The 22,747-nt window shown below is 41.2% G+C and overlaps 2 protein-coding genes across 11 annotated transcripts in view; both read left to right on the plus strand.

The window, feature by feature from the left end:
* Positions 1 to 1,443, plus strand: part of LOC138843052 (disintegrin and metalloproteinase domain-containing protein 32-like) — a 145,836-nt gene extending 144,393 nt beyond the window's left edge. For all 6 annotated transcript variants that reach the window (XM_070068586.1, XM_070068587.1, XM_070068588.1 and 3 more), the window contains one exon: positions 55 to 1,443. In XM_070068586.1, coding sequence (XP_069924687.1) covers positions 55 to 61 — 7 coding nt within the window. In that variant the 3' untranslated portion in view covers positions 62 to 1,443. The remainder of the gene's footprint in view (positions 1 to 54) is intronic.
* A 478-nt stretch (positions 1,444 to 1,921) lies between these two features.
* The window catches only part of LOC103352161 (disintegrin and metalloproteinase domain-containing protein 32), a 175,236-nt gene continuing 154,410 nt past the window's right edge, over positions 1,922 to 22,747 (plus strand). For all 5 annotated transcript variants that reach the window (XM_070068596.1, XM_008273944.4, XM_070068593.1 and 2 more), the window contains exons 1-2: positions 1,922 to 2,128; positions 16,378 to 16,457. In XM_070068596.1, the coding sequence (XP_069924697.1) occupies positions 2,071 to 2,128; positions 16,378 to 16,457 (138 nt within the window). In that variant the 5' untranslated portion in view covers positions 1,922 to 2,070. The remainder of the gene's footprint in view (positions 2,129 to 16,377; positions 16,458 to 22,747) is intronic.

The following is a 22,747-nucleotide window of genomic DNA, read 5'->3' on the forward strand; positions in this document are numbered from 1 at the left end:
AAGGGGATTTAGTATCAGTGCCTTGACCATGTTTGTTTTCTTCTTCTTCCACAGTAACTAGTAATTCCTTCAGAAGACAATCTCACTAAGAAATGAAATTTCTGCCTTTCATCACCTGAACTTTGATGAAGGAAACAATAAACCATCTGTGGACTAACTTGCTTGCCAGCATGTCTGTTTTTTCTTTTCCATTGCCCCCAACTCAGAATTCAATTCCAGGGGATACAGTTCTGCATTTCAGGCTCCTTCACTGAAGACAGAATTTTAAATTTGACATCTCTAGTCCTATTTGACCCTTTGAGCTCTCCCACTGTCTTCTCCATAGTGGGATCATTACCCAGCTCTTTCAGGATGGGAGCCAGGTGCTGGGGATATTGCTAGTCATCTGACTGAAGCAGATAAATGCAGATAGGACACTTCACATACTATATAGTAAATCAGTCCATTGATGGAGCTTATGCCTTGCTTTAGATACATTAACATTTGTTTTATCAAACTGGGTACATATGTTGGTTTCATACACATTTACTACAGTCACATCTTTACATTGAATTAGTCCCTTAAACATTTGATAATGAACTTGTCTCAACAATTTTAATCTTAGTGTATGTTGTCTGATACGGTTATAGCTATTCCTGCTCTGTTTTCATTTCCAATTGTATTTAATATCCATCTTTGCACTTTCAGTGTATGTTTATTTTTGATGTGTTTACTATGGGCTTACCTTTTTAAAGTCCATTCAGCCACTCTGCATCTTATTTATTTATTTAATAAGAAGTAATGTTACAGAGGGAGGGTGAAACACAGAGAAAGTTCTTCCATCTGCTGGTTCAGTCCCCAAATGAAGGTAATGGCCAGAGCAGAGCTGAGCTGATCCGGAGTCTGGAGCCAGGAGCCAGGAGCCAGGAGCCAGGAGCTTCTTCCTAGTGGCCCATAGGGTGCAAGGGTGCAAGCAATTGGATTATCCTCCACTGCTGTAAGCAGAGAGCTGGATGGAAAGAGGAGCAGCTGGGACTCAAAGCAGTGCCCATTTGAGATGCCGGAGCTAGAGATGGAGGTGCAGCCTACTATACCACAGTACCAGCCCCCACTCTGCATCTTTTTTTTTTTTTTTAATTTTTTGACAGGCAGAGTGGACAGTGAGAGAGAGAGACAGAGAGAAAGGTCTTCCTTTGCCGTTGGTTCACCCTCCAATGGCCGCCACGGCCGGCGCACCGCGCTGATCCGATGGCAGGAGCCAGGAGCCAGGTGCTTTTCCTGGTCTCCCATGGGGTGCAGGGCCCAAGCACCTGGGCCATCCTCCACTGCACTCCCTGGCCACAGCAGAGGGCTGGCCTGGAAGAGGGGCAACCGGGACAGAATCCGGCGCCCCAACCGGGACTAGAACCCGGTGTGCTGGCGCCGCTAGGCGGAGGATTAGCCTAGTGAGCCGCGGCGCCGGCCCCCCACTCTGCATCTTTTAATTGAAGAATTTAGTTTATGTAACTTAAGGTTAGTGTTAAAAAGTAGTTACACAGTCCTGCAAGTTTTCCTTAAATGCAAAAGTTAGTGTAATATCTGTGAATGACTCAGTCTTATTAAAGGATTTTACTCTGTAAGATATTACCGGTATAGACAGTAAAATTTCAAGCAATTTTTTCATAACGTTTCCCAAAAAGTTTATTAACTGAATTTTATTAAATTCAATTAATTTTTTTGGTTTGTGTATATGTACATATAAAATTTATAATAAAATACTTAAAATTCTCATATCTCCCAATAACTTTATATTCAACTTAAAGTCTCAAGTAGTTTTACATCAAATCCCGGTGAAACCTTCACAGGCGCTGTAACTAGTCAACCTTTGCTAGCGTTTGTTACTAGAGGAGAACGAACGCCTCGGTTCTCTGGGCCATCACACTGGAGGGGCAGGTGTGCGGGGACCCAGCCCGGGCCGGGGCGGCGCGCAGCGGGCAGCCTCCGGGCGCCGCGGGAATCCCGCTCCAGGGTCTCGCGAGAACAGCGCCCGCGGACGGCTTCCCGCCCAACGGCCGCGCCGTCAGTTCCCGCTCGGCGCCCGGCCCCGACGCCATGCTCCGCCTGCTGCTGCTGCTGGCCGGGCTCCGTGGCTGCCCAGCGCCGAGGCCCGGTAAGCCCCGGGCCCCGCCGTCCCTCGGGGCGGGGCGGCCTCTCTCCCGCGCTCCGGAGCGGGCTCGGCTGCCTCCGACGGCCGCGGCCTCGCTCCCTGTTGGCCGGCCCCCCGTGGAGGGCGCCGCGTCGGGATGCAGAGCCACCGTGAGGGGAAGTCACTTTCGCAAGCCGGGACAGACCTGTGCGCTGAGAATCTGCGTTCTGTCAGCCCTTGCGGATGCGGCCTGCGCGGCACTAAACAACCCTGTGCCGGGAAAACAGCGCAGGAATCCGGGGCCCCGGGACCCGCCGACCCCGACCGTGTCCGGCTTCGCTGGTCCCAGAGCCACGGTCCCGCGTGGGCCGGGGGTCCTGGGTGCTGCGGACGTTCCTGTGTCAGAGCAGGAGTCCCGCAGGAAGTCCGCGGAGGCGGTATAGACGCGCAGATGGACGGGAGGGGAGGTGTGGATGCGAGGGAGGCCCTGCTGAGTGTGGTTTCCAGGGAGCGGCCCCACCCGCAACGCCTTGCCTTCCCTGGTTCGCAGCAGTCGCCCTGTGTTTACCAGTTCCCTAATTAAGAGCTTTTGGACCGTTTCCAACATAATGTATTAGCTCCAGCTGCGGGAACAGAAAACCACACACTGGTGGCTTCAACGACATGTGCTCACCCCCCCCCCCCCCCCCCGCCGCCCCTTATATTCCTGGAGGCTGCTAGGGTGAGATCAAGGTAGCAACACGGTTGGTTTCTAGTGAGGGTTTTCTTTCTGTCTCATCTGTTGTTACCTTTCCCCTTGTACACACCTCCTTGTTTTCCCGGGAGAGTGAGTAATCCCATTCTTTGTGTCTGGTCCTGAGGGCCCCACCCTGTGACCTTAGGTGACTAATTACTTCCCAAAGGCTATCGCGGGTTGCTTGCTCTTTGTAGCTCAGAGTGTCAACATATGATATTGTGGTGATAATACTGACTGTATTCCACCTTATATATTTTAGTGCAGTGATTGTCAAAGTTCTTTAGTTTTTTTGATTCAGAACTCCTAAACATTAACAATACTTAGATCCTCAAAGAGCATTTGTTTATGTTGGTTTATATCTGTCAATATTGATCATATTAAAAACATATTCAGGAATGTGCCTTCACGTAAAAATAACAAATACACGTGTTAACATGTGTATGTTAAGCTAAGCAACACATCTTAAAAATGTGTTTTCCGACAGAAAACATATTAGATAAGTGTTGTTTTACCTCTTTGTAAATATCTTTAATGTTTAAAGAAGACAGCTAGATTCCCATAATCTGCTTTTGCATTAACTGTCTTTTATATGAAATATAAAAATTGTCCTTTATATGAAATATATGAAGAAAAACTATTTTCAAAATATCCATTCATTCTGTTGAATTGTAGACTATGGTATATTTCATTGAAAATGCATTCAGTGTCCCATGGTCTTAACTGTAGGCTGTCTACATAACAGCCATGTTCACTCTTACCATTAATAAAACTTAAAGAAGGGAAGGGAACAGGAAGGAAGGAAGGAAGGAAAAGAGGGAGGGAGGGAGGAAGGAAGAGAAGGATTGAGGGAGTGAGTAAGAAAGGGAGGGAGAAAGAGAAGTGTTATATTGGAATTTTATCTATGAACTACATTAAGTCTGTTCTATTTATATTAATATCATAAATGGCAAAAAGACAGCATACAAGAATACTTCTTTCTGCCTCATATCTGATAGTTATATAGGAAATATTTGTACAAACAAGTATACTGCTTGAAATTTTACTTACTGGAAGGATTTCCTTTCTCCATTCTGTTTCAGGGCCAACTGTAAATAGATTTATAAGGTTATGGCAGTTGACTTTTGAGTACTATTAGCATATCATATGCCTAATTTGCCTATTTCAATTAGCTGCTCATAGAAATAATAAATGTTGGTTGAGGGAGTTATGGAAATATGATAGTCATAAGTGTATTGGGCTATGGATTATCCACTTACACAACTTGAAGCTTTCAGGACTTGTTCAAACCTTGCCATATATAACAATTACATTTGATGAGTACTGTTGGGAGTGCCTAGCAATGCCAGTTGAGAATAATGACCCAGTTTACAAATCATATAGTATCACATGATCTGACTCTCTGTCAAAGTCTTGTAGTGAGACAGAAACTTTAAGAAAAATATACTTGTATATATATGCTATGTTTTATTATCCTGTGCTTGTTATAACAATGTACCACCAACTAGGTGGCTTAAAAATAGCAAAAATGCATTCTATCCTAGTTTTCAGGCCGAAGTTTTAGTGCAAGCAAAGGATTGATAGTATTGATTCCTTTTGGAGGCTTTGCCATATTATCTATTTCATGTCTCTCTTACTAGTTTCTGATTGTTCCAGCAATCCTACACTTGTTAACATGTTATTACAATTTCTGTCTTTGCTTTACATAGCTACTTACTCAGTATATCTTCTCCCTTACTCTTACTCACTAAGATGCTTGTTGGATTTAAGGCCCACCCTAATCCGGGATAGTTTCATCTTAAATGCCTTAGCATAATTCTACCCTGCAAAAACTTATTTTCCAAATAAGGTCACATTCGTAAATTCTTGGTCGACAAATATTTCAAGAGATCATAATTCAACACACCTTGTTTGTTTCAAAACCTTTCAGACTTTTTCTGTGATTCTCCTTAAAAGTCCTAACACAAGCTCTTTTCAAAATTTCAGTCATAGACTCTTCATGTGCTCTTGTTTTTCCTGGCTCTTAAGGAAAACCAATACTGTCAGCTGAGAAGCTTTCTCTTACTTTGGCGTCTTACAAATAAAGACATCTGTGGTTTTTCAGTAAAGGGTCAAAGCAACAAAGCTGTATGTGATGCATACAGCTTTGAAATTCCAAAACTGTCTACAAAGTACTGTGCCTCTTGTCATTTGGTATGGAGGAGGAACTTTCCAGTGTGTTCTAGACCACCTGATCATTATGAACTGATAGTCCTTGTGTGGTATATATGTCTCTACTCAGGACTCTTAGTAACCTGCCCTTTACTAAGGCAACAAATAGAGCTGATACTTCCTTCAGGTCTCAGAGGCATGATGCTATAAATGTACTTCCTCTAATTTCTGCTTAGAGGATATATTAGTTTCATATTGCTGATGAAGAAAATACTTTAAATTTAGCACTTTTAAGTTGTTGTGTAGGCCATAAGTTCAAAGTAAGTCTCACCGAGTTCTAATCAGCATGCTGGGGGATGCTGTGTTCCATGGAATTTCTAAGTAGAAAATCTTTTCTTGCCTTCTGCAGCTTCTAGTGGCTGACTGCATTCCCTAACATATGGCTCCTTCCCTTCAAGGATGAAGTCCAGTAGCATCGGATGGAGTCCTTGTCACACTTTCTCTCTTCTGGTTCTCTCTTCTATTTTGCCTGGCTGCTTTTGAGAACTTTTGTGGTGAAATTAAGCCCACCAAAATAGTCTGAGGTAGTCTTAGGATCAGACGATTAGCAACCTTAATGGTGCTTTGCCATGTTACTTAATGTAGTCACAGGTTCTGGGGACTAGGAAATTGATATTTTAAGAAGTCATCATTTTGTCTACCAGAGATGGTGAGATGTTTGACATCCGGATAAAAGCAGAATCAAAATTTAGCAAAGTACTGATGTAAGAGAATGAAGTTATACTGCTATTACTACTGACTTAAAATCTTTGCTTATTATGGTAGAGAAAACAGCAACCTTTTCTGTCAGTAGTCCATATAAGGGCCAATGCCTTGTCCATTTGTTTTAGACCACTACCCAATTGGCTGCAATGGCTGGAGCTGCGCCGATCCGAAGCCAGGAGCCAGGAGCTTCTTCCAGGTCTCCTATGCAGGTGCAGGGGCCCAAGGACTTGAACCATCTTCTGCTGCTTTCCCAGGCCATAGCAGAGAGCTGGATTAGAAATGGAGCAGCCTGGACTTGAACCAGTGCCCATATGGGATGCTGGCACTACAGACAGCAGCTTTACCCACTATGCTACAGCGCCGGTCCCCATGCTCTTACATATTTTAGTTATATCTTGTTGGGATTAATTTCTGCATAAAAAGCTCTTTTGCTTAATATTTTGTTAGTCATAGAGATGATATTCAGGGGTTTCCACTTGGCCATAACTGTCAAAATAACGTTTTTCTTATGGGTGAAGGAGGCAATGTATGGATTGTAAAAGTCACTGCATATGTATGTTTATACAAACTATTGAGTAAATTGTGAATAGATAATTTGTAGCTCTATCACTCATAGATTTGAGAACCAAAATGCTCTTTATCATCTGAATTTTTTTCATAAGTATTCATTCCTCCTGAAGTGGAATATTAGGTCCTCAAAAATCAGTATTAGTTTACAGCTAGTGTTTAATAGTATACACAGGCCTGAGTAATTTACCACAACTCTACTGATAAGTTTTCTGGGGGAAATTTGCCTTTTTTCACAAGCATATGTGAAGTATTTTCCATTTGAAGATTTACTTGTAAATGTCTCTTTGTTGCTTTTATGCTTGAATGGAAATTTGACTGAATATAAAGTTTTTGGGTCCTCACTTTAATTTGGAAAGTGCATTTTTATTTCCAAGATTTACACAGGGAGAGGAGAGGCAGAGAGAGAGAGCGCGCGACAGGTCTTCCATGTGATGGTTCACTCCCCAATTGGCCACAACGGCTGGCCAGAGCTGTGCCGATCTGCAGCCAGGAGCCAGAAGCTTCTTCTGGGTCTCTTCTATGTGGGTGCAGGGGCCCAAGGGCTAGGGCCATCTTCTACTGATTTCCCAGGCCATAGCAGAGAGCTGGATGGGAAGTGGAGCAACCAGGACTAGAACCGGTGCCCATATGGGATGCCAGCACTTCATGCCAGGGCGTTAACCCACTGTGCCACAGCACCGGCTGAAAGTGCATTTTTAAGACACTGAATACTGTTGTAACAAATTCTCAAAGTAGCCTGATTTTCTCCCCTTATAATTTTATATTTTCTCATATTTCTGTATGTTTCTTTATCTTAGAAACCCAATCACTTCAGTATAATATGACTCAGTTTTAATTATCAAGTTTTCCTAAAATAAAGTGTACTTTCTAGTTTATTGTTTCAAACTATTTCAGAAGAGTCTATTTTCTTTGTTGTTTTAAAAAATTATTTGAGAGAGAGACAGACAGACAGTGGGAGCCAGCTCCCATCCATGCCTCAGATGCTCAAAATAACTAGGTCTATGCTGGGGTCAAAACTCGAGCCAGGAAATCAATCTTTGTTTTCCACGTAGGTGGCAGGAATCCAACATTTGCCCTATCACTTACATTGTAGTCAGAAGCCAGAGTTGGGATTTAAACTCAGTTACTCCGATTTGAGTTGTTGGCGTCTCAACTGGTAGGCTAAATACCTGGTCCTGTTAAACCTAGATCGTTGGATCCCCAAAAAGTCATCAGAGACCCCATCTCACTGAAATGCAAAAGCAAGGTTTATTTGAGAATTATAAGCCGCGGCAGGGCCCCCCATCTAACCAACTGGTGCAGCCGAGGCTAGAGCAAGGCCCCAAGCCTCACTCAGGGAACGCTTTTAAAGGGAAATTACATCAGCAGGGGCTTACAGTATGGGGCCACTTGTGATTGGTCAGGGCTACTCATGGTTGGCCTGGCATTTGGTTGTATTCTGTGAGCTGCCCTTTTGTAAGTATCGGTTTCCCTGAAGTGCTTGCTTTTATGGGAACTTGGACCTGCTCCAGAAAATGGAGGTTGCTTTTCAAAATGGAGGCACTTTGGCCCTTCTTTCTCCCTTGTTTTTGTACATATTTAAATACCCAATCATGGGTTTTGGACTGACATTTTATAAGTTTCACAAACATTTAAGGGTTTATATTGGGACCACTGGACCATTAATTGAGAGGTGCCCAATCTCTGTTTCATGAACTGTACAAGTCTGTTAATAATGCAAGGGCTGAAGGTTAAGATTAAAATCAGGAGAACAAGGGGCCCTAGAGCCCTGATCATAGGCTGATTAGCCATGGGGAAGAATTAAACCAAGACTCAGCCACCCCTGAGAGACCTCCCGTTCTCTTTGTTGTTTTGCCAGCCCCTCCCTGACTTTAGCCATGTTATTTTTATTAGGCCCGAGTGATCAGCATAAAAGCATTTTTTTCCAGAGCAGCACACAGTCTACCACATCAGTCCCAAAAGTCCAGGGAGGGGGGGCAGAGGGACGACGATCCACCTTCAGAGCCACCTCTGCTGATGTGGGGCAACTAGGCTCTCTTTGATGGCTATCTTCAAAGTCGCTATCTTCTGGGTGGGGAGCCAAGCACATTCCTGTAGTAGCATTTGTTCGACCACCCAGTTGCCAAAGGCGTTGGTTCGCTCTGTCACCTGCTCTAAACAATTGAACAGACACTGTAGTTTAAAGACAGGGTGAGAATAAATCAGATCCCAGCCAAGACCAGGAGAAAAGCCACTTATTAGTGTGGGAAAGGATTATCAGTACACACATGTTGGGAGTATAAACAGCAATCTACTACAGAGAAAGAATTTACAGAAATCCTCAGTGTTTAATTTCTGTTCTGCTTTTATACACAGAATAATGACTAGTTATTTGCAGCATGTCTTTAACTTTTTAACTTTGTGCATCTTTGCCAGCTTGTCAAATACACTTTCTGAACAAGGTGGAGCTGCTGCTATGTGTAACTGGGACAGTAGTTGGTATTTAATAGGAAACACTGCTCACAGAACTGTACTCCCTACTAGCCAAAATTACTTAACAATGAATTGTCTTGATAATGGAGAGTAGATACCATATATACTAATTACATAGATGTTAAAGTTACAGTTTTAAACAAGTTAATTTACATTTTGAAGTACACTACTATGATAATACTGTTTAAGAGATATTATTGCTGCCCCCACAGGATATGTACAGAATGTCTGTATACCACTGACTTTAATAAGCAATAAAATTACAAAGGAATGAGGCCCAGGGGTGGGCCAGACAGGGTCCAGAACACAAGACAGAGTTTCTATTAGAGGAGGCAAGAAAGGTGCTATCCAAGTTACAAATAAGTTTTCTGATTGAGATGCAAAGAAAACCTGATAGAAGGGGCTTGATAATAACCTTGTGTGCTTTAGGCCTTGTAAGTTATGAGGCCCAGACTTATCTATCTCTTTATAGGGTACATCCTAAGGGAGGTGTGAACCTCCCTGGGGAAGGCATCCTGTTGACTCTCATTACCTAGCTGGCCTGGGAGGAGAGCTGGCCAGGTAAAGGCAGGAGGCATCTCTAACAGGAAATTTACAGCTCTGCCTTCAATGTTACTGAGCCTGCTTGGCCTTCTCTCAGCAGCAGTGGTCACCTTGGAAGCTGGGCTGAGTGGAGGGCTTTTCAGCTTAGAGACAGTAAGATCTGTGGCTCTGACCTGGTTGTCCTTCGACTCAAGGGCAGGTCTATTTCCAGTGATCCAACTCTTGGCTGGCAAGCTGCCAGGGCTCTCCATAAGCTGACTTTTGCTGAAGCCCAGGCTTACCACATCGAAAGCCACTGTAGTGGACTGGCCTGTTGGGTCTCTGAGGGCAGATCACTGTGCAGAGCTACATTTAATAGGCTTGCCGCCTATCTTTACATTGCTTCTGATGCCCAGCTTTCCATTTCTCCTGGTTTTTGTTAAAGCAGACCATATGATGCAAGTCAAGGGGGTGTTCAAGTACCATCTCTAACTTTCGTTGCCTAGACTAGAATCTAGTCTATATTCATAGGCATGTTTTTGATGAATATTAAGCTGGGCTGAGTTACTCTGATAATATCAGTTTGAGGTTTAGACAGATTATTTTCTGAACATCGTTGACCTTTAACAGAACTGACTTATGTCCTTACCCAAATAGCTTCGTAAGGATACTGCCAGATTGTCACTACAAAATCTTACCAGTTACCAGCCATGCTTTAAAACCTTGCACCACCAGAGGCAAATCAGATAAAAGTGGAAGTAAACTTGTATATGGTAATAGGGTCAAAAAGGCAGGGCAGCTCTTCCACGCACAAACTGTGGGGAGCAACTCGGACTAGACTAAGTTACTGGAATTAAGACTTATTCTATGCATCTGCTCTCCCACAATTTGGCGCTGAGAAGGGAGTAGCAGCTTCTACACAGCTGCCTCTCGCCAATTTGATTGACTGAGCTGCAGGAGCTGATCTTGCTCCTGATTGGAGGAGAGCAGCGTACTCGGCTTGTGGGTAGCAGAGTTGGGATTGGTGGGAGAGGACTATAAAGGAGGAGAGAGACAACATGCACCGGGAACATCTAAGAGGAACATCTATCTGAAGGAACACCTGTGCAGCCCCCGAGAGAGCCGGCCGGCGGTGTGCCGCTCCCCCGCGGAAGTGGAGAAAGTGGCTAGGGGGAACCCCCCTTCCACGGAGGTGGAAGGGACGGTAGCCAACCCGGGAAGAACCAGCAGCAAACCCGGGGAGGGCCGAGCAGACAAAAGAACAGCGCAGGGTCCTGTGTCGTTCCTCCACGAAGACGGGAAGTGACATAATGGTGCCGTGACTCGGATATGAAGCCTAGGCAGGGTTTAGTGTCGTTCCTCCATGAAGAGGGGGAGCGACATAATGGTCCCGTGACTCGGATAGGAAACCTAGGAGGGAAGAAACGGGAAGAAGTGGGAAAATACCGGAGAGAGAGACTAGCAAAGAGCCTAGGGAAAAGCCAGACGGAAAAGGTGCCGGAAGAAGCTATTGAAAGCCTAGGCATAGACTCGGATGCGGACTATGGGGAGAGGCCAGGAGAAATGAGGGAGGAATATTGTTGGAAGAAAAGTTAGGAAACATACCGGGTAGAGAAAAATGTTAGGGAAATTGAAGCCGCGGGGGAAGGCTGAGGCGGAGACGTAAGCCAGCTTGGAATTCTTCAAGTCAGCCCGGGGAGCAAAAGGCGAAAATCTGGAACCAGAGGCAGAGACGTGGGCCGCCAGGTTGGAATTCGCCAGGTTAGCCCGGGGAACTTGGACTGAATGCCGGTGGCCGAAACGTGAGCTATGCTGTGCGACTTGCGGAGGCCGCCGCGTGCGGAGAGAGCACGGGGCGCAAATAGATAGGGAACGTGGGGCTGGCGCGGAGGCCGTGGTGTGGGCGCGAAGGGGCGCGGAGACCGCGAGCGTGCGCGCAGAGCCGGGAACCTGCTGCGGGGCGGGCGCCGGGAAGCCGCGCAGATGAGAGAAGCGCGGGCTGAAGCGGCACAGAGCAGAGAAGCCGCCGCGGGGCGAGATGCTGAGAAGCAGCCTCGGGGCGGGCGCCGGGATGCCGCAGGGATAAGAGAAACAGAAGTTTAGAAGTAAAATGAGAGAAATAGGAATGCTGGTAGATAGAAGTAAAATAGGAGAAATAGGAATGCCCGGAGATAGAGAAACAGAAAAATAAGGCCTCCCCACAACACGACAATGAGAGAGCTTGGATTCAGTCTGCCTGATTAGTAAGACGATAAGCACCTGCTGGCGGCTAGCAGCTTATGCGCCACAGGTCACCGAAGACAGGCACGTTATCAACACCAATAAGTGTCCCCACAATACGGCAATGAGAAGGCTTGGATTCGGTTTGCCTGATTGCTAGGGCTTGTAAGCACCTGCAGGCAGTTCTAGCAGAGCAGAGCATGCGCTGCAGGGCACCGAACACAGGCACGCATCAGCGCCTAAAAACCTCCTCACAACATGGCGAAGAGAGGACCCGGATTCGGTTTGCCTGATTGATAGGGCTTGTAAGAACCTGTGGGCAACTCTAGCAAGCAGAGCAGAGTGTGTGCCGCGGGGCACCGAAGACAGGCGCGTATCAACGCCAAAAAATAAAAAGAAAGGGGGATCTGTGGGGAGCAACTCGGACTAGACTAAGTTACTGGAATTAAGACTTACTCTATGCATCTGCTCTCCCACAATATGGCACTGAGAAGGGATAAACAGCTTCTACACAGCTGCCTCCAGTTCAACCAATAAACTGTAGGACCTGCTCCTGATTGGAGGAGAGCAGCGTACTCGGCTTGTGGGTAGCAGAGTTGGGATTGGTGGAAGAGGACTATAAAGGAGGAGAGAGACGGCATGTACCAGGAACATCTAAGAGGAACATCTATCTGAAGGAACACCTGTGCAGCCCCTGAGAGGGCCGGCCGGCGGTGTGCCACTCTCCTGCGGAAGTGGGGAAAGTGGCTAGGGGGAACCCCCCTTCCACGGAGGTGGAAGGGACGGTAGCCAACCCGGGAAGCACCAGCAGCAAACCCGGGGAGGGCCGAGCAGACAAAAGAACAGTGCAGGGTCCTGTGTCGTTCCTCCACGAAGACAGGGAGTGACATAATGGTGCCGTGACTCGGATATGAAGCCTAGGCAGGGTTTAGTGTCATTCCTCCATGAAGAGGGGGAGCGACACAAACATTTTAGGAGTAATATCAAATGAAAACTTAGCAAGCAGATTCAATCATTAGAAAACAGTTTAGAAAAACACTTACCAGACTGGTTCAATGTCTTTTACCAATTTTAAGAACATTTCTTAAATACCCAACATGATGTAGCTTGTTTAACCAGCAAATTTAAGTACAAGTATATAAAATGTTTCCAGTTTTCCCTATCAACAGGTTTAAAACACATGATACAGAGAGTCAGGTTACACTAATTTTCGATTAACTTTAGCTGTTTAAACTTATGGGAAGCATTTTGTTACAGATTATAATATAATCAATTACTACAGCATATGTAACACTTGAGATAACATTTTTGTATACAGAGCATTTAGAGCAGCAGAGCCATTAGAAAAACATACATAAATGATACAGAGAAGTTGATTTAAAGGCTAACTACATTTAGATAGATGCATTTTGTTTCATAGCAAACTACAGGGTCACATACATCAGAACAATAAAGCAGTTTCAGTAATAGATTTTAATTACTTTCTGATCTTAGTAACCTGAGTTAACTATACTTTTTTAGTTGGTACCTGTAATACATTATTGGCTTAATCAGTTTACAGAGTCATCCCAAAGTACTGAATACAAGATGTGTCTGGAAAAAGTCCATTGTAACCTATAGGAGGACAGTTAAACAAAGAACCAACAACGCTTTAGTTTTATGAGCAGTAAATCTGATATGCAAAACTATGGATGACAAAGGACCTTAAGTTGTTATTTTAAAATTACAAACTTGTTAACCAACAAGAGACACTTGTTTACACAGTATTTTGAAAACACCTGTAGGATTTTACAAAGCACTTAACTCTTTTAGGCCTCTGGGCCCCCCTCACCAAGATGCCATTATGTTGCGTAACACTAGGTTACCAGACTTTACAATTTTTAGACATTAGTATTAATATTATAGTACTACTTTACATTTTGAGAGTACTTTTAATATAATCCAAATAGCCTGATTAGTCGGTGTTTTTACGAGATGAGAAAAAAACAGAGTTTAAAATTTACTGGAATTTTCAGGATTCAAATGGTCAAAAATAAGCACATATTTAAATAACCCATAGTTCTCAATAAAAAAAACTCACTTGTTTTTAAACAATTAGAATTTAACAGAGACACCAAGAGAACATAATAGATTACTTTAACTCATTGCATTAACAGAGAATCAATAATAGCTTTTGTATCTAAAATTTTTATAACCTTCTGTGACTTACACACACCCTCTTTAACTTACTTGAAGCATTCTATCATTTTCATTCCAGTCTAGTGTAAGCTAGCCATCAGGATGAATTTTTACAAACCATGTCCTTTATTTAAAAAAAAAAAAAAAACTCTTCTTAACCTTTTTTACCAAGCACATATTTCTGTACTTGTGATGTTTTTCATCTGCCAATTTTCTTGATTTACATTTTGAAATAACCTGTTAAAAATATCCAAATTAAAACAACATTTCTAAACAAGGTAACACATAAAATTTCAGCATTAATTACTTTCAAGTGATGTTGAACTATTTTGCATATGGACACTATATGAAAACACGTTAGTAAATTTAAGTAGTTCTTCTATAGAACATAAGGTGTTGAGAGTACCAAAGTTTACATTTAGACACATTTATCGCATTTGCCTTTACCCAATTTAAATTAGCAGTTACATTTAAATGACTTAAAATGCTGATACTATATATTTCTGTCTGAATTTAATTAAAATCAAAATTGTATTTTCTAAAACAAGTACTAATTACTCATTACTGTTTTATTGAGTACTGACCACCCAGAAATTTGTTAAAACAAATTGCAAAATAAGTTTACCAAGTTACAAAGCAGTATCTTCTGGCTTGCTCGAGATAAAACAGAAGAGCCATCAGAAAGGTGGGAAACCCAATTTGTTTCATTGATAAGATAGGGAGAGTAGACTTTGGACCAGGCCTGGTTCTAAGATGAAGTTTAAATTCTGAGATAAGGCAAAGGGGAGGAGAGTTACCCAGTCCATGCCAGTCTCCAAAGCCAATTTCAAATTTTGTGCCAGTCTCCAAAGCCAATTTCAAATTTTGTGCCAGTCTTGTGCACCACCACTTTGAGACCCACCAACAAAGCCTGGTGATAGACATAGTGTCTCTCTTTACCTTATGCTGTGGGGCAGTGGTTGGCCTCAGTACTGCTTTCCAGGTGGCTCCAGGATCCGGTTTTTCACTTTCATGGCAAAGAGGCTGGTTGCCATCAGCATCGACCAGTTTTGCCAGTCTAAGAGGCAGAGCCGGGGTATCTGCCTGGTGGGGGGGGAGGCCCCGGGTAGACTGAGCTGGCCCTCCTTCAGGTGACGATCTATGGAACCTGATCCAGGTATCCAATCTGGGGCTGAAAGACTAAATCTTTAACTCTGGAAATAATCATTCCTTTCCCGAACCAGCCCACACCGAAAGCGGGTCATTCTGAGGAACAGAAATTAACAGAAATTAACCAAATTGCCCTTTTTAACATTTACATTGTTATCATGAGCCACCTTTTTGACACAATTCTTTAATGTACCAGGGTTAGGTCCAAGGGAGAGGAGGGATTCGCCCCCATGTTCTGTCCTGATAAGTCAGTCAGTCGTCAAACAGAAATAAAACAAGACAAACACCACTTAACAAAAAGACGATCAAACACAGGGCCCGTACTTATTTTCTGCAGACAGATGGTCCAAAGACCTACAGATCAGATGGGATGAGAATTCTGTCAGGTTTGTCCCATGAGCATGTCTGCTCTGACTGGGTAAGACTCAAGGCTCAGAATTCAGCCTCTTCATCCTCAGAGTTGCAGATTGGACCCTTCCAGGTCCCAGACGAGAGGTTTTCAAAATAAGAATCCTCACCCAGACAATTATAGATTGGACCTTCCGAGGTCCCAGACAGGAGGATTTCGAAATCGGATCCCTCACCCAGACAAGGAATGGGGATGTCTCCCGTTTCCTCCAGGGTTGTCCCATGAGCACATCTGCTTGGGCAAGACCCTTGGATTCAAAATTCAGATGCAATGGTGGCTGATGCTACAGATTCAGAATTAGACACTGTTAGACGACTAACAAATAGACTAACGAACTCACCCAGTAGACTGGTGCAAACCTTCGGGGTCGAGGTGGCGGAGGGATTTTTGGGGATCCTGGACAAGCCCCCAAAATGTCATACCCAGATTGTTGGATCCCCAAAAAGTCACCAGAGACCCCATCTCACTGAAATGCAAAAGCAAGGTTTATTTGAGAATTACAAGCTGCAGCAGGGCCCCTCATCTAACCAACTGGTACAGCTGAGGCTAGAGCAAGGCCCCGAGCCTCGCTCAGGGAATGCTTTTAAAGGGAAATTACATCAGTAGGGGCTTACAGTATGGGGCCACTTGTGATTGGTCAGGGCTATTCATGGTTGGCCTGGCTTTTTCTGGTTGGCTCAGGTCTAGGGAATTTCCTTACTTGGTCGTTTTCTGTGAGCTGCCCTTTTGTAAGTTTCGGTTTCCCTGAAATGCTTGCTTTTATGGGAACTTGGACCTGCTCCAGAAAATGGAGGCTGCTTTTCAAAATGGAGGCACTTCGGCAGATTGTTGACATCTCAGCTGATAGGCTAAATACCTGATCCCATGAAAGTTTTTTGAAGTATGTCTTTGATTAACTTTTTGTCTACTTGTTCTATTTTTCTTCAGATACAGGAAACCTTATATAACTTGAATACTTAATCCTTGCCCTTTAAAAATTCTTTCATAATAATAGTGTGTATTTTTTTCAAATTAGGTGTTTTAAATAAGGTTTTTTTTAACTTATTAAAGAACCTGAACATATATTTTGTAAAACTTAAAACAGTTTCTGTTTTTTTTTTTCAGGTTATCAAAATTCATTTCTACAAATCATATTACCAGAGAAAATCAAAGCAAATACCAGTAATAATTCAGAAGTGCAATATGTAAGGAATATTTTTTCACTATCTAAATTATGTGAAGTTTCCTATTTTTATTTCATAGTTATTAAATATATCAACCTGATTATGGTATAAATGTAAGTCTCTAATATTACACTACAAAGGAATTTAAAGTTTTCTAGCAAAGCAAATACTTGTCAGAATTATCTTTTTTATAAATTGTCATTTCTTATGGTAAGTTATAGAAGAATTAAGTCTTATCTCAGTGACATCAAGGAGATATATAGGAATGTCAGATGAAGAGAATGATACAAATAGAGTAACTTTTAACTCAATCTTCCTTCCTCAGTCTTCACCTTTGCATCTAATGGTTCTTAGTCAAGAAACATTTTTTGTTATGCTATTTTATTGAAAAAGGAACCATTTTTTTATATTTACCAATTTGTAGAACAAAACATTTCTTTGGATTTTCCATGTACACATTGCTAAGAGATGAAAATAATGTAATTAAGGAAGGATTTCTTATGAGTACCCAATTTTTGATAACACATTTTTTAGTTAAATTTTGGAAGTACTATTATTTTCCTTTTAAAATTTATTTATATAAAGGAAACAGATTTCATGTATTAATTATATACAGTTTTTTTAAGATTAAGTTTTATTTATTTGTAAGGAAGAGTTACAGTGAGAGGAGGAGAGACAGAGTAATCTTCCATCCATTCCATATATGGCCATCTTCTATCCACTTGTTAACTCCCCATATATTAGCAATATTCAGGGCTGGGCCACATGGAAGTCAGGAGCCCTAAGCTTCTTCAGGATCTCTCCCATGAATTTGGGAGCCCAAGCACTTGCTATCTTTGACTACTTTTCCTAGGCCACTAACAGGCAGCTGGATTGCAAGTGCAGCAACCAGTACTTGAATTGGCACCGATATGGGATGGCAGTGTCACAGGTGGAGGCTTAACCTGCTGCAGCACAACAGTGGCCCCATCATATAAACAGCTTAAAGAACATAATGATAGTTCCCAGCCTTCCTCTCTCCCTCCTCACTCCCAACCTCCCAACTGTTTCCTTATTTTTCTTTTAAATTTTGTGATGACACAGTTTCCATTTACTTTATAATCACAAGCTTAATCCTCCAGTAAATGTATAATTCAACAATTAGTAAGTAGAAAGAATACTGTTTCTCAGAAGTATAAATGAGGGTATAACCACGAAATCTCAAGATGTCAATTTCACTCACGTAACATTTTTCTACTGTATATGTTAATAAGTATGAATCAGAGGAAACATGGTATTTATCTTTTGGGAACTGGCCTATTTCACTAAGCATAGTGGATAATGTCTTCCATAATTTTGCACTAGTTTACATTGCCACCAAAGGTGTGTCAAAGTACATTTTTATCCACATCCTTGGCAGCATTTGTTATTTTTTTATTTTTGGATATTAGCCTTACTAATACTGTAGTGTGGTGAAATCTCAATGTAATTTTCTTTGAATTTCCCTCATGAACAGTGATCCTGAGCATCTTTTAATGTTTCTATTGGCCTTTTGTATTGCATCATTTGAAAACTACCTGTTAATATCCTTAGCCCATTTCTTATCTTTACTGTTTCATATTAATGTAACCCTCTTCTTATGGTTATTATTTACATGATATATCTTTATTCATTCTTTAATTTTCAGCCTATTTGTGTATGAATCCTAGGTGTGTCTTTTATGAACAACATATAATTGGAGGTTACTTTTTCTGTACATTGTGACAATTTATTCTCTGCCTTTGTTTGAGATTCCTATATCACTTACATTAAGTGTAGTTATTTAATGATATTCAACATTTTCCCATTTTTATAGCTTGCAAATTGAATATCTATTATCCAAAATGCTTTGGAACAGAAGTGTTTTGAATTTCAAATTACTTAGAATTTTAGAATATTTCCATGTACATAATAAAATATTTGGTGATGAGACCCAAGTCTAAACACAGAATTTATTTGTTTCATATATACCACATATGCATAATCTGAAGGTAACATTATACAATATTTTTATAGTAACTGCCTTTTGAGTGTAAGCAATCTCATGAGGCCAAGTGTGAAATTTTCTACTTGTGGCCTCATGTTAGTACTTGCAGTGTTTCATATTTGGAACATTTTGGATTTTTGGTTTAGACATGCTTATCTTATAATATCTTTGTGGTACCTGTGTATTAAAATATGCATCTTAAATCATCATGGTTTACTTCAGTTTAATGAGAGTAAGATATCAGCCATTCATCAGGCTTGTTAGCTGTTGCCAGCCAACTTTATTTCTGGCAGTAAGTGTGAGTCTTTTGTAGATATTTTCAGATCTTTTCAGCCATCTTTCACCTTTGCAAGCAGCATTCTTTACCTTTCTGAGAACCAAGCTCTTGTAGGTGCCCAACAGTTTTTCCAAGCAACAGCATCACATGTTGGGGGGTGGAGGGTGGCCTGCACCCTGTCTGCTGGCCTAACTGTGACCCTTTCTGTCTCCTCACTTAGGGGCAATGCAGAGGGGCAGTCTGCATGGGGAATACAGTCCCAGTGACTGCTGCAGGGATGGGGTTGTGCCAGGCAGTCCTCGTGCAGATGGGTTCCACTTGCAATGAGCAGTGCCCAAATGATGGGGTCTAGAGGAGGTGAGGGTTCATGTCTGAGACAGCAAGTGCAAGTATCTCTCTTTCTAGGTTCCTGGGGACAGCATCCTTCTGCTATTCTTAACACCCTTTACCTTGTAGTACATATTACTGTGTGGGCTGGATTCTGGGTTCACTGTTCTTGATTTAGTTGAGCTCATGAGGTCGCAGTCTTTTTCTTTTCTCATTCATTCATTCATTTATTCATTTTGCTAGTGTGGTAAAATGTCTGTGGTACCCCAGGGTTGGAGATATGGTGGGGACTCTGTCCCAAAGGACATCCTCAGGACAGTGGTGTACTGCTGGTGCAGCCTGTGCTTTGGAGATTGAGGAGGAGACAATGAGTTTTTTCTCTGAAGAAAGATATCATATGTATTACAGGTGGTTAACCTTACTGGACTCCAAGTTTGTGACAAATAAAGATCCCTGCTATAGCTAATGTATCATATGTATCTGTGCTGGCTGTCCAATTTACCATTTCACTTGTGATGGGGATTCTCCTGGGCTTTGGAGCTTGGTTCACAATTGCTAGTGCACTTTGTTTCTCTGTGTGTGTGTGCTGCTGTCTCAGGTCTACCTGTACTGCAGTGTTTGTGTGTCTTTCTTGTTCGGTTCTAATGGTTTCACACACAACAAAATCAGCTCTTTATCTAATGTTACATTTATTTTCCATGGAGGAAGAAGTTAATGCTGAATTAAATCTAATATGTCATTTTTGAAAACCCTAGGTTTCTTTTTTCCTAATGTTTCCTTTTGGTGGCAAATTACCTTTGTGCCTTTAGAAAAGGAATTAGGGTCTGTGTTGTCATCATCTGTTTTTCAGAACAGCTAATTTGAGATTAATATTATATCTTCCTCAAATATTTGATAAAATTCATCAAGTAAGACTTCTGGGTCCAGTGATTTTTATTTTTATTTTTTGTGTACATCTCATCTTAGTATGTTTGTCACAATTAATGAACCATATCCAGTTTCACCTGATTTGTTAATTGAAACTCTATCTATTCCTCCTATACCTCTAAAAATATAGTAGTCACCACATTGTACTCGATTGATTTTTATTAAGCTCCTACATTTGAGGAAGAATACATGGTACAAAACTGTGTTTTGCTTATGTCATTTAATATAATGTCTTCTAGTTCCATCCATTTAGCTGTGAATGATAAGATTTCATTCTTCTTATGGATGAATGGAATTCTGCTATATGTATATAAGACTGTTTCTTTATCCATTCATCTGATAAAGGACACCATGGTTGATCCTGTATCTTAGCTACTGTGAACAGTGTTGTGATAAACTTAATGATTTCAGGTTTTTTGAATATTTTCCCGGTAGAGGGATTTTTGGATGACTTTCAGTTCTATTTCTACACTTTAAAGAAATCTCAAGAGTATAACAAGGGCTATAAGCAATAATCAATTCTCAAAATGTCAATTTTGCTCATATAACATTTTCTGGTATTCTGTATACTAGTTACTACAAATATTGAGGAACAACGGTTTTTCTACCTACTGCTTGTTGAATTCTTTATTTCTTTGAGGGTTGAGCTGTGATTATACAGTAAATTGAAAATAAGTGTAAAGATTTTAAAAAATGAGGAAGGAATGTAAAATTGAGGAAGGGAGGGTAGTGTAGGAAGTATCATTATGGTCTTAAAACTATATATATATATATATATATATATATGAAATACATGAAATTTGTTCCCTTTATATAAATAAAATTTTAAAATAAAAAATAAAGAAATCCCCATACTGTTTTCCATAGTGGCTGTACTAATTTACATTTCCATCAGTAGTGCATAAGAGTTCCTCTTTCTCCACTTCCATTCTACTATTTGTTACTTTTCATCTTTTGGAAATAGCTATTCTGAAAGAAGTGAGGTGGTATCTTGTTGTGATTTTGATTTGTATTTCCTTGATAGCTAGTGATACTGACAATTTTCACAATTTTTTTGCCCATTTGTATTCTTCTTTCATTTATTTTTTGTTTTTCTTTTTTAATGCTTTTTAACATTTTCCCATATTAACCTCAATTGTGGGCATTACGTACACACATTCTATTTTTTTCTTGAAAACAGATATTAATATCAGAGTGAGGGTTTATGACAATTATAACAGGGAAAGAAGAATGTATTGCCATTTACATGATTTGATTTGGTGAAGCAATATTTATGACTAAATACGCGGTGAGTGAGATGACATCCACACACTTAATTTTCAGATATATGAAGACATATGTGCTTTTTTCTTTCTGAATTTGGCTTATTTCACTTAGCATTAAGATGTCCAGGTATATCCATTGCGTTGTAAATGTCAGTATTCATTATTTATATGGCTAAGCAGTATTCTATTATATATATATGTGTACCACAGTTTCTATATCCAGTCATCAGTTGATGGATGTCATGTTTGGTTAAATATCTCTGCTGTTGTGAATTAAACTGCTATAAACAAAGGAGTTCTAGTATCTCTGTCAAATGCTGATTACATTTCCTTTGGATATATTCCCAGAAATAGGATAGTTGTATCATATGGTAGATCTATTTTTAGTTTTCTGAGGAATCTCCATATTATTTTTTCTTTTTTCTTTTTTTTTTTTTTGACAGGCAGAGTGGACAGTGAGAGAGAGAGACAGAGAGAAAGGTCTTCCTTTTTTGCCATTGGTTCACCCTCCAATGGCTGCCGCGGCTGGCGTGCTGCGGCCGGCACATCACGTTGATCCAAAGCCAGGAGCCAGGTGCTTCTCCTCATCTCCCATGTGGGTGCAGGGCCCAAGGACTTGGGCCATCCTCCACTGCACTCCCGGGCCATAGCAGAGAGCTGGCCTGGAAGAGGGGCAACCGGGTCTCCATATTATTTTCCATAACTGTTATACCAGCTTGTATCTCTACTAACAGTGTAACACAGTACCTGTTTTTCTCCATAATCTTGCCAGCATTTGTGATGTTTTGATTTTTGGATCCTAGTCATTCATTATGGTTTTATTTTCTCTGATGGCAAGTGATCTTCAGCATTTTTTGTGTGCCTGTTGTCTATTTATATTTCGTCCTTTGAGAAATGCCTGTTTATATCCTTTGGCCAGTTCTTACCTGGATTATTTGTTTATTTTGTTGTTGTTGAGTTTCTTGAACTGCTTATATATTCTAAATAGTAATCTTTTATTGGATGCATAGTTTGCAAATATTTTCTCCCATTCTTTCAGTTGCTTCTGCAATTTACTGATTGTTTCCTTTGCTGTGCAATATATTAAACTTGTATAACTAAAAAAAAATTTTTTAAAAAGCTAGTTAGCTTGATGCAATCCCATTTGTCTGTTTTTGCTTTCATTTCCTAGGCTCCTGAGTCTTATCCAAGAATGGTTTGCCAAGGCTTACATCTTACAGCATTTGCCTTATGCTTTCTTTGAGTAATCTGATAGTTTCAGGTCTTAGGTTTAAATTCTAAATCCATTTTGAATTGATTTTTGTATAGTGTGTAAGGTGGAGGTCTTGTTTCAAACTTTTGCAGGTAGAAATCCAATTTTCATAACACTCTTTGTTGAAGAGATGTTCATTTTGGTATGATAATAGCTTACTTGCCGAAGATTAGATTATTGTAGATACCGAGCTTGATTTTTAAAGTTGTTGTCCTGCTCCATTGATCTGTGTTTCTGTTTTTTGTGCCAGCACCAGGC

This window comes from Oryctolagus cuniculus, chromosome 2 (assembly GCF_964237555.1).
Source record: "Oryctolagus cuniculus chromosome 2, mOryCun1.1, whole genome shotgun sequence".
Lineage (NCBI taxonomy): Eukaryota > Metazoa > Chordata > Mammalia > Lagomorpha > Leporidae > Oryctolagus > Oryctolagus cuniculus.